Here is a 13101-nt window from a genome sequence, read left to right as displayed (position 1 = left end):
AAACTAAGAAACACAAATCAGAAGAAAAAAAAAAAACCAAAGCTTTGAATAAGACAAAAGAAACGCTTTTCAGGATCAAGGAAACCAAAGTGGTGGCAGTAGAACCTGGAGAAGTAATCCACTCACATAAAAACAGCGAAAATCAGAGAGAAGATGAAAATACTAGAGTTCAAGAGGCCACAGAGAACAGTAGCATCGCAAGGGCAACACATTGTTTAATCACCGTGAAATTCCAGATGACAGCACTCAAGGACAGAGAGGGAGGGAGGCATCAGTGCCTGAAAAAGAAAATGTGAAGAGCACAGGCAAAAAAAAGAAAGTCAGCCTCTCTTAGTAGCAAGAAGCAATGAAAGCTTGAGTGAAAATGGAAAAACAAAACCAAGAGGTTCCAGGGTTTGCTGAAATAAAATTGCAATGACCAAAGAATTGTTTCTTAATGGTGTATTTTAATTATTAATATTACTCAATAAAGACTATTAGAGCTTATAACTCTGCTTATCCTGACAATTTCTACTATGACATCTGCCTTGACGTTTCAGCAAGGAAGACCAGCACATCTGCAAGATTTACAAAACACTTCACCTCAAAATACACAAATAGTTCTCCCAGAAAGGACAACGAACTTTACTCAGCAAATATGGCTGTCCACTTAGCAATAAGGGACAGTTCTGCATACCAGAATGCTTATAATAAGTTTTGTCCTTGGAACACAGATTCAACCGCTTACAGGATATTACAGACAGTCTTCCTGGAGTTAAAACTCCCATTAAAAGCTTTGAAAAATTCAAATACAAAGAAAAGCACTGAGTTTAACATAGCAGCATTAAGTGTTGGATGAATGAATACAAAAAATATAGGTGTCTCAGATTTTAGTTAATAGTATAGCAAGAGTAGGTTCAAGTTTTCCAGCCATTCTAGACATGAAAACACAAAATTTGTGGTTTCCCTTACGAAAGAAAATAAAGTAAAAGTGTATCTCTGAAAGCACCTTTTAAAAATTTCTTAAGTGTGACGGAAGACGATCAGCATGACAAACTAATTTATCTCCAACACTGACAGAGTATTTTCTCTAGTATAAAGTTGTGGATATCTCCAAGGTCTCCAACGTTCCTGGATGGAGCTAAGTTAACTGTTCAGTATAACATTCCAGCAGCTCAGAATATATGCAAGAGTAAGATGAAGGAGACATCTGAAAAAAACTATTAAATAGCTAGCTGGATCTCAAGAAAATGCATTAAAATTACCAGCAAGCCATTCTTAACTCACAGGATATTTGATCTTACGAAAGCTAACAAAACAATAACTTTACATTACAGGTAGCCAGCCTCTGCATTGCCTGCAAGTGCACTTTCCCCTTTTTCAGCAAACAGTGAACTTCCTGGCCTTTTGGAAAACAGGACTGTGACTATGCAGTTATACTTCTCTAAAGTAGCATACCAACAGTTTTCAACACGCTCAGATTCATACTAGGGTATTTGTGCAGTGGCAGCGGTTATGATTGACGATATGCAAAGATCTGATCTGTTGCAAAGAGGATGTAACACAAACCACAAAGGAACTACACACTTCAGCCTGTATTGGGCACCACATAATGAAGACCATCCACTGGAGATCCTGAACATTTTCAGCCAATCTGTTTATTCTGGCAGATTTCGCAACTTTCCTTTGCAGAAATATTCTGCCCTTGAAAGATAACATATCTAGCAACAGCCTACAACAAAGCATCTACAAATCTCTGGTTGCACACCATGGCCGCCTTCCCCTGTCATCGTTACAGGTCTAAACACAAAAATTATTAAACTTCTCTTGAATCTGCTTGCTTTACTATTTACTCCATCTGCTGTGAGACTGAACAATGCACAGCATTTTCAAACATAATGCTGAAACGTGAAGGATTACTTGAATTCACTGCTATTGTTAGGTGCCTCTGGAAAAGAGACACCTGTTTACACCACTTTCAGTTGGTCATGTTAAAATACATAGCATGGTTAAAATGTGTGGTTTGGGTTTTGCAAAGGTGGAGAAGAGCAGTAGCATAATAGTTGTTTTGTTTAACTGCTTATGTGATATACAAGATAAGAACTGAAGAAAAAAAGCTGATTTCTCAATATTGACATTTCGTGCATAGCTCAATCATATTTCTAGATACTTTAAGTGGACTACAGTTATTTTAGTATATTAGTATAGTCTGTATGCCTGTCTCCTCGCAGATGGGCATTTTAATTTACTAATTTTCCTTTATGAATCAGGAACGCTTCCAGTCTCAACTTAAAAACAAGTAAAGACTAAAAGTTCTCAGAATGTAATAATAGGGCCCTGTATGGTGATAAATGAGAGAGTTAGTACAGTCCCACAGAAAACATGATACCATTCTCTAAAACAATGTCATCCAATGAAGCTTCATTTCACTGCATCTTGATTGCAGTCATCCAACAAGTCCCAAGTATAATCTACTAGACACTCCAGGCCACATCAAGACTCAACAGATTGGGTCCGCTACACAATATCACTTTTTAAAAAAAAAAAAAGTTTAAATAAGGACAAAAATTCTACTTGGTAGGATAGTTGGCTTCATATAATACAGCCATTACTTACTGAAAATTCTGAATAAAAGCATAGCCACCTCTTTTTTTTCTTTTTTTTTTTCCCTTTAAATAATTGATAGCTAGGACTTAATATTTCATTTTTATCTTTTGGAAAAGAATGATTAGTTAGCTCTTGAGCCATGATTTCATACTTTTAGAATAGATAAAGGAGTTATAGTAGACCGATACATGAGCCTATTTCCTCTCTCGAACACACAAGCAAGCTTCCAGATCAACTTCTGGGAAAGAAAACTTTCCTTGTAAGTGCCAAATGGAAGCTTTAAAAGTACGTCTAATGATAACAAGTTTAACTATTTTCTGTTCATAGAGGAGAAGGACTTCCAGTGCACTACACAATGACAAGAAAACTACTACAGAGGAATACAACAACATTCTTAATGTTAAAATCTCTTAGAGAGCTATAGCATGTGTATGACGCAGTGCAAATGGATATTATAAAAAGCGGGAAGTGTTTCAAATGTTTAACATTTCTGTTCACATCAAGCACTTCCTCCTCCAGATGGCACATTTTCACAGACTCACAGAACAGCTGAGGTTGGAAAGCACCTCTGGAGACTGCCTAGTCCAATCCCTCGGCTCAGAGCAGGGTCAACAAGAGCAGATGGCTAAGGGGCATGTCCAGTTGGGTTTTGAGTATCTCCAAGGATGAAGACACATAATCTCTGAGCACAGAAAAAAATGTTTTGAAATAGAATTTTCTCAATTTCAGTTTGTGAACATTTTCCTTCAGTGACCACCACTGAGAAGAGCCTGGCTCCATCTTCTTCACTCCCTCCATCGGGTATTTATACACATTGATAAGATTTGTCCTGAGCCTTCTTTTCTCAAGAAACCCCAGCTCTCTTAGCCTCTCCTTGTACAACAAATGCTTCAGTTCCTCAGTCATCTTTGTGGTCTCTTGCTGGACTCATTCCAACATGTCCACGCCTTTCTGGTACTAGGGAGGCCAGAACTGGACACAGTACTCCAGATGAGGTTTCACCAGTGCTGCCCTAAATCTAAAATTGCCAAGCTTTAAACTTTACTTATCTGAAATTCTGCATCCTCTCTCATATTTCAATTGTTAGAGACAAAAACCAACACGACGTTACCATTTTCATATGCAGATTATCAGCAACTCAGGTGTTTAGAAAACTGGTTTTTACCTTCTAAAAACATACAAAAGCAAATTTTATTCTAACCCTTTGAACAAAATACAGAGTAATTGAAGAGTAGGTAAATGAGCCAGCTATCTACAGATCATCCAAGGGCAAGGAGGATTTAATCACACCACTAAACCAGAAAAAAACAAAAAGTCACTTTTCTGTCATCTGGTCAATTATACCAATTACTGTTCAGAGATACCTAATAAAATAATAGACTGACTTCTTTTATTAGACCTTAATAAGGAATTCTTTCTAAAAGAGGAAAAAGAGAAAGAACACAAAGTATACACAAATCATAAGTGAGTCTAAAAATGGTGACGAGATTGTCTTAGTCATAACATTTTAATGGAAGTATTGGGGGGGATTTGGCTTTTATGACTTATTTTCAAAATTGTACTATCAAGGAAGGCTGTAAACTTATCTTAAAAATTAGATATTGTTACAGTTGCGTGTTCTTTGAACTGAAGCTTTAAGAAAAAAAAACAAACACAAGCATCTCAAAACTAATAAAATTAGACACAATGGAAAACTTTACATGATATAGAACGCCGTTACCGAAAGAAAGGCCAAGATGCAATAGCAATTGTTTTTAACTCACATTTCAGTGTTTCTCCAGCATAAGGGATATGTAGCTTGAATCGATCACAGCTAGGTCCAGGGGTCAAGGATGTACAGCTAAAAATGAAGATAAGAGAAGAATGTGTTAAGCAGTTACAGACCGTAGCAGACATTAACATTATTCTAAAGAGTACAAATTACTGACATAGTACAGATGATGTGAATACTAGAAATACTCATCCTTAAGATTCTGGGAAAGAAGAAAAGGTGGAAAAGATACAGGAGGCCCATTCTCTTTTGATCAGCAGTTCTCACAACAGCATGAGAAACTTTAGGATCTGTGCCAACTATCTTCTTTCCCATTTTTACACAGAAGATACACACACAAAATGCTCCAGTTTCAGAGTGTTACCAGAATAGCATCAATTAGTCAAAGTCATCAAATTCTCTACTTTGTATACAATTTTGCAGGTGACAGCTCTTTAGGTATGCCACAGTAACATCATTACATCCTCCCTATCTCTCCTCTGAAGATACCCAGAATGAATCTTAGCTTTAATACATCAACATTCAGTCGCTTTTACCTATTTAAACATTTAATTTTTCCCTTGTGGAAAAGTCTCACAGTAAGCCTCCAGGTGAGCAAGTTTCAGAACCAGGTATTTGAGGCTATGAATGAACTGAGGATGTAGGTTCATGATCCGTGACCATTTCCTCTTTAGCTGGAATACCGCATCGGCAGTTCCGTTTCATTGTGACAAGCGAGTATTTTATGAACACGGAAGTCACTGAAACACTGTTTAGTGTCTAGGCCAGAGATGACCAATATTTTTGCACCTTTTAAATAATGTACCAAAATCTTTGCATAATAAAGAACTGAAAATCTCAGCTGCAAAAGGAGAAACAATGACACAAATTGATTCACTGGCAGTCACGGTCCACGGAGCCCTCACCGCTGCGGGCTGGCGGCCACATGACAGGTTCCAGTAGTAAAAATACTGGAAACCCTTAGAGGTTCATTGCTTTCCACATCTAGGGATCCTGATAACTCAGAAGTCTTCTTGCCATCCTAATACTGAGAATTGGTTTTGGTTGCACACCACTTAAAGCTGAAAGCTAATGACTGGTCAACTCTAGACAAAAACAAACAAACAAACAAAAAAAACACCACAGTGAAAAGAAGGTAAACAAAGGTAAAATAACTTGCCTAAGCTCATACAGAAAATCACTAGTAAAGCTGTAATACAAACCGCTGACAATTCCATGATTCTATGATTCTAACATAATGAAACGAAAGACACGCTCACTGGGCCACACACAGAGTCAAAAGCAAAAAGATGGGTAGGCCAGAACGCACAAAAATTCTGATCCTACCTTATCAGAATTACACAACACAGTAACTCCTGCAACTCGATGTGTCTTATCGCAAAAGAGGCAACAGTGCAAACAGGGTAATGTTAATTCTCACTAACACACTCAAAACACTTCAGAGAGCCGTTTCTCTCAGATGCTGGCTCTGTATCTCTTTCCTCTTTACACTCGAAAGTTAAGGAAATCAGATGCACTAGCTTCAGATTGTTTTTACCCAGCCAGTGACACTTACTATTTAATCAAATTTGTGCCCACACATAGCTTCATCAAAAAGAACCAGCCACAGAACTACAGATCAATTAACTTAAATGAAGTTTCCACAAAAACATCAGAAAACATAAGCAAACCACTTCTGTGCACCCAGAATCTAACACAGATACAATTAACACCCTACATTGATTCAACACAAATACATTTTTTTCAGTATCACTACAGAAATTAGACAATTGTCCTTGCAAATAAAAGGGAACCAACAGATGTCCTATCTTCTCTTCAAAAAGGTTTTTGCAATGTCTTCTGAGAGCACCATGCAAAACAATCTACAGAAACATAATTTATATACAACTACTATCATATGCGTGCAGAGCTGACTTGGAAAGCAAATTTCAGAAACGATTAGTTCACATAATGTTTCATCCAGGAAGAACACACTGACTGGGTTTTCTTCTGGTAGAACATTACTTCGCATTTCCTTGAAAGGATGATGATGGAAAAGAGATGATGTTTATTAAACCTGCACCTGATGACGCCAACACAAAAGTGAATGTGGCATGTTGGATAATAGGACCAGAGCTGAAAAACTGTGTTGATTTAATGGTCTGGACTACTTGTTTTTGAATTACACCTAGGTAGGGCTTAGCTAGAACAGTAAGCATCACCACCCTCGCCACGAGTAAAATCAGTTTGAGAATATGAACGACTGGGGCTCCAGCGCAACAGAAACAAGAGAATATAATTTTTCAAAGATGTAGTTTTTTAGTAGGCGAGAACAGCAAAACAGAAGTGCTCATTGTTAGCGTGTTTTAATGGCTGTGGATGAATTTAATAGCTATAGGTATGAGAGTATTATTATCTACTTTCAAGTAATTTCTAAGGCTTACATCATGTATAAGGTCAATTCTAGGAAGTATACAAAAAAAAAGCAACACAAAAAAAAATCTTTCTCAAGTTTCAAAATATCTCTGCAATATCAGTTAATATTTAATGGAAGTTTCTTTCAAAGTATCACAGGTCACAGTCTGAGACACATTCTTCAAATGCCATCAAAATAACATTGTTGTTCGTTTTTCAACAGACACAAGAACTTCTGATCCTGCAAATACCCTACAATCTTTTCTTTTAGCACAAAGGGCCATTTGGCAATACTTAGGGAAAGTATAATATTCTTTAACATTAAAATAAGAGCCTGATTTAATGGTAAATGTCCCTAAAAGCAATACTAAGTATTTTTCCTAGATTATTATACTCCACTAGAGATATTTTTCATTTTATTGGTCTAGAAGTGATGGAAAGTAACAGTATTCAGCCTTTTTCTTTTTTTTTTCCCCCCAAATTACTCTGGCCAGAGCACGCACGAGACCTCAATCACCGTAACAGGCTGAACAACCAAGCAAAAACCTTACACACGTACATTTGAAAGGAAGCAGTCCCTTTTTAGTATAAAGAGTAAAAGAACAAAATTCCTAAGGCAAATCAAAACTTTGGTATATCTAGCAGTCTGTGTTGTGATTTTATTTCAACAGAAAGCCACAGGTAATGGCCTAGCTATGGACATTTTTTCCTGCTTGACTTTCCTTAACACATAGAACTGCTCATAATTACAGATGTACCTGATCCAGAAGCTTGGCATCTATCCTCTCCAAAACGTAAGACTGTACATTTGCTGATCTTTTTACTTAATATGGTCCACATAAAAGTCACGCTGACAAGGAATGACTCGTAATATGAGGTCTTTTAAAAATTATTTGTTGTCCCATCTTCACAGGGAATTGACAGATAGAACAGTAATATCTGGTGTTGAAAATTAATTTCAGAAGCTGACTTCATCTCATGATGAATAGGTATGCTATCTCCTTCTTTATTCATGGAAAAATATTACACTGGTTTGCACATCTTCTCTAAATAGTCAATATTTTACATAGGAAAGCCAGGGAAGCAAGAATTAATGCTCTCATACTCACAGCGGTGATATGAATTAGTCTTCATAAGATGATTAATGCTACATCACAAGATCTCCCACAATGGATTCCCTACTAAAATATCAAAGAATCATCAACTTGACAAGTTCCAGGGACAAAGGAATATGCTCGAATGTATCATTTCAAACCATGCTGCCCTATTCGAAGGAGCTGTGCTGAGACCTATAGTTGGAATCTGGTAGATGGAATCAAACATAGAAGAAACTATATATGCTGAGGCAGATGAAACTTGAGTTGAGATACATTACATCCTCATAAAACATGTATTCCAAGCAGGAGACAAGTAGAACATTCCTTTATTGAGAGAGTGGTGCATCTTGCAGTTGGGATTGTCTGTGACCTGTTGGGAACAGGTTTCTTCCACAGTAAATAAAATACGCATAAACTAAACCAGTTCTTATTCAAAGAAAAAGTTACTGTCAGCACCAGACGCTTAGTTAGAACTGTTCAGAATTCTTCACCAGTCACATAAGGAAAAAAAGATTATCTCTGAGAAAAAGAAGGGGGGGGGATATAAAAATAAATAAATCAATCAATCAGAAAAGTCACTCAGTTTTGCTGCTTGGAACAAGGCATCAACCTATAATGATAGGTATACTGAAAGGTATTTTTCTGCAAAACTAATACTTCTCAGAGTATTCTAAAAGCATCTAGAAAGGCAGTTCTAGTTGAGCTTAACATTAAGGTTTTCTCTTATACCAATGTATTTCTAACTGACTATTTAAAACTTCTTCTGTTTTGTTTAAGCTATAAAAAAAAAAAAACAAAAACAAACTATTATTCCCTTTCCTTCTGAGCCACAGGATTGAAGCCATGATGGTAAGGAGGACTGTGACAGCTCTAGATTTCAACATGGTATTCCTAGTATTCCCAAGATAAGCAGTTTTAAATTATCGAGGCTCTGGTAAAATCTTATCCAAAAATAGGTTCTGTGCCAGCTGAAGGGGTCACAACAACAACAAAAAAAAAGACCTGAACTGTTTACCATCTTAATCCTTAAAGTCTGGAGACAAGTGATTATTCTGTTCAAAGAACTAAAGAAAAAAAACTCAAAACAACAAAACCACCAACACTTCCCCTCAAATCTGCCTCTTTATATCCCAAAATTCCAGTTCAAAGCTCATTTTTTATACCAGTTGTAAAAATCTGCTGCTTAGAAGCATATAAATCATAGCAAACATCCAGAAATGTCAAAAGAAGTACCATAGGTCTACTGAAAAATATACAACCTTCTTTTTATTTCTTCTTTTTTAATTGATGGTAAAGGCATATGCCCCAATATTCATGTCAGATTTATTTGATTACTATCAAATTTCGTGATTAAAAGAGGTATGCAATATGTTTAGTCATTCAAGTGTTTCTTAGATCATACAGAAACTTTACTGCCTTTTCTATCTAAAGACAAATCATCAGTGAATTTTACTATACAATGGCAAAAAAAAAAATTAGACTAAGAATTTTAGACACTATGATTTCAGGAACTTAATATTGAGACTGTCTAACCTGAATAGTCAGAGATGCAAAAGCTTCATTAATCTCATGAAGCTTAGGCTGCTACATTTGCTGGTTTTGAGGATCAGTACTTTTTGGATAACAGACAACTCTCTTTGTTCACCAGGCTGTTGATGTAAAAGCCAAGAAAGCTTCACACAGCATTAGAGACACCCTGATAAAGAACACTGCTGAAAAAATAACACACACAAACAAAAAAGGCAACACCACAAAGGAAGTTCTGACCACTAGCTGTATTTCCAATCCTTCCCAGCTCTAATATACCCAGTATATGTTTCTAATTGCTTCTATATACATCGTATAAAGATACTGTCAGGGAAAAAGGAGGTCAAGCTCCTTTCATAATATGAGAAGCTAAAGAAGAAAATTAGTATTATTTTAGTAATGATGAGACACAATTCAGTCAGGGGTTTAGAGGCTTAAGGTTTTGTCAGTAAGAGTCAAATACAATACAGGTAATAATCACAGGTAAATCCCTTGTTACTAATAAGAGGCAGCAAAGTCAAAACTCCACCCAAAATTCTTATTGTGGCATTTGCTAAGAAAAACATCTTAATGTTAAACTCAAGTAGAATAGTCTTTGTTGACACCTTTAGATTCTTCTTGTCTCCCATTTTTGTAGATGTAAATCTGCTCCAGTGTCCCTTGAAGACACAATATTTCATCCCATTTAATTAAAAATTAATTGCAGAATTCACAACAGATGGGTAAAGTCATCTACAGAGGCATTAAGAATAGCTAAAGTGTACGGAGGGGGAGGAGAGTGGAAGGAAGGCCAGCAGGTGACACGCTTTTTGCAAGCACCAGGAAACAGAAAAATGGTGAAAATCACATTTTAGAGAGCTGATACTGATGGTGAAAAGCTGTATCATACTGCAGGTCCTGCAACAGTGCACAAAGCTTTACAGGCTCCCAGAGACCTACAAATACACAAGCAGAGTACTGAGCAGCTGCTGCTGAAAACGAACAGATTCAACCAAAATTCTGTCAATCAGGCAAAATTTGAAACAGAAGAGAATCCAGTCAACCAATTTTCATCTTCAGTTCCCCTTCCTTATACAGACATATGTATTACACATATGAGAGAGAGGGGCTTGCACTTAAGAGACACACATCACTGCTTTTGGGAAATAAAAATCCAGTTACATTTAGAGTGATTGGTTCTTACATACATATTTTAATTAAAATATGAAAATCAATTCATCATTATTCCAAAGAACTTTCCAATAGATAAACCCAGTTTTCATAAAACTCATTTGTACCCTAGCTGGTTTCTTCAAACTTAGTATAAAATTATACACAAAGACTACTTTTGGTATTGCAATACAGATGATGATGTTGATTTTGAATCCTGTTTAGTATGGATGATATTTCATAATTGCAACAGCATCTCAATCTATAGTTATCAACCGGGAAGCTCCAAGGCATCTCCAGATATGCCAACTATATTCCCAACAAAAACTTCATCTCCTGTAAGTGCTGATTTTCCTACACTGTTTTCTTTATGTTTTCTTGTATAAATTTCATCATACTAATTGGAACTTTTAGAAAGGAGCAGGATGCTAGGCAGAACACATACCCTAGGAAAACAACCCCTCACTTTCCTTTTGCACCCGTAGGCAGATTTGCATTTTTAAAAAGCAAAGTTCAAGTAACTATTTACAATTAAATCAGCTGCCAGCAACCTGCTTTCACTAGAAACACTATACCAAAGCATCTAATGACTATCATCATTAGTAAAACAAATACAGCAGCTGTATCTTAACAGAAAACGTACATTTCCTTAACATGAGTGAGAGTTTGCCAAAGCAGATGTTGCAGGTGGGAAGAGCTCTGGGCCTGCTTCTAGAACTGCAAATCTCCTTCACATCTGCCCCGATCTTGTGGAAGGTGTCCTGCAATCTCCCAAAGTACAGCTGCCTCTGCTGGAGGCAGACATTCAGCCCAGCCTCTATGGGGGACGCAGAGGAAGCACACACAGACATATTTTGCAATCACCTCAGAGAACTTCTACCTTAAATGAAAGCACATACAAACCCCACATGATTGTGATTTTTTTTTTTTTTTAGCATTACAAACTCCCTGTTCACTTAGCCTAGGAAGGCTGATTTTTAGAACAGCTCTTCTCCAGTCACAATAGTAGGATGGGTTGGAAAGGAATACTCCACAAAAAGGAATATGAAAACAGAGCTGATAACCAGCATCACATCTAATATACTTGCAAGTGTACTTGAAAAAATAGCTCCAAACAACACACTATCTCAAAAGTTTCCATTTATAAATCCTTACAGTTTAGGGTGGGAGCTCACAAGGAGCAGCCCTGAGGAAAAGGACTTGGGAGTGCTGGTGGATGAGAAGCTCAACATGAGCCGGCAATGTACGCTGGCAGCCCAGAAAGCCAACAGTATCCTGAGCTGCATCAAAAGAAGCGTGGCCAGCAGGTCAAGGGAGGTGATTCTGCCCCTCGGCTCTCATGAGACCCCACCTGGAATACTGTGTTCAGCTCTGGAGTCCCCAACACAAGAAGGACATGGAGCTGCTGGAGCAGGTCCAGAGGAGGGCCACAAAGAAGATCCGAGGGCCGGAACACCTCTGCTATGAAGACAGGCTGAGAGAGCTGGGGCTGTTCAGCGTGGAGAAGAGAAGGCTCTGGGGTGATCTTATAGCAGCCTTCCAGTACTTAAAGGGGGCCTACAGGAAAGCTGGAGAGGGACTTTTTACAAGGGCGTGTAGTGACAGGACAACGGGCAATGAATTTAAACTGAAAGAGGGGAGATTTAGATTAGATATAAGGAAGAAATTTTTCACTCAGAGGGTGGTGAGGCACTGGAATAGGTTGCCCAGAGAAGTTGTAGATGCCCTATCCCTGGAAGTGTTCAAGGCCAGGTTGGATGAGGCTTTGGGCAACCTGATGTAGTGGAGGGTTTCCCTGTCCATGGCAGGGGAGTTGGAACTAGATGATCTTTGAGGTCCCTTCCAACTCTAACCATTCTATGATTCTATTATTGAGTCTCAAAGAGCTAATTAGGATACAAATTAAGAAAAATAATTAACAATTGACAACGGAAAGTTTTCGACAAAACACCCTTTACAAACGTGCTTTAGAAACATTTTTTAAAATCAAACTAATTACCTTTGTAAACAACATCTTTTATACACACAGGTAATTGCCTGTAACTCTCTTTAAAAACCACACATGGTGCAAACACTCCCCAAAAGAATAAAATAGAAACAGAAAATGGTAATTTTAATGAAGAAGTGATTGAAAAATGAACACAAACGAGAAAACTGCAACGGGATAACACTCTTAATGCACACTCCAGTAGACTATGGTTTAGTAAATAAACTAGAATTCACAGTATCATAAACTACCTTTCTGTCACACGTTCAGGAAAGGAAAAGGCACTGCTTCGTTATACTGTAAGACCAGCTGTATCCCAAATCCTTGGAACTCATCAGCAAAGTTTTAGAGAAGACTATGAAGGAGTGGCAGACGCATCCTTTGGATTTACTTCATCTCCTTCCCCTCCTGTCAGATTCAAAATCCTGTTTCATATTTTCACAACTGCCATTTGATTACATATTACTTTGCAATGAGTTAAAATCTAATAATCTCTCATGTTCTACTTCTACTGTTCGCTAATGTGAATTCAATTTCTGAAGAAAGAAAAAAAAATCAGGCAAAGAACATTTTTGCTTTTACATTACTCT

General features: G+C 37.4%; 1 protein-coding gene across 1 annotated transcript in view; it reads right to left on the bottom strand.

The window, feature by feature from the left end:
• BABAM2 (BRISC and BRCA1 A complex member 2) overlaps positions 1 to 13101 on the bottom strand; it is a 170891-nt gene that overhangs the window by 146605 nt on the left and 11185 nt on the right. Inside the window, exon 2 of the mRNA XM_009987645.2 lies at positions 4350 to 4426. Coding sequence (XP_009985947.1) covers positions 4350 to 4426 — 77 coding nt within the window. The remainder of the gene's footprint in view (positions 1 to 4349; positions 4427 to 13101) is intronic.

Source organism: Tauraco erythrolophus, chromosome 2 (assembly GCF_009769465.1).
Source record: "Tauraco erythrolophus isolate bTauEry1 chromosome 2, bTauEry1.pri, whole genome shotgun sequence".
In the NCBI taxonomy this organism is placed as follows: Eukaryota; Metazoa; Chordata; class Aves; order Musophagiformes; family Musophagidae; genus Tauraco; species Tauraco erythrolophus.
The sequence above is the reverse complement of the archived record's forward strand: the minus strand, read 5'-3'. Positions and strand labels throughout refer to the sequence as shown.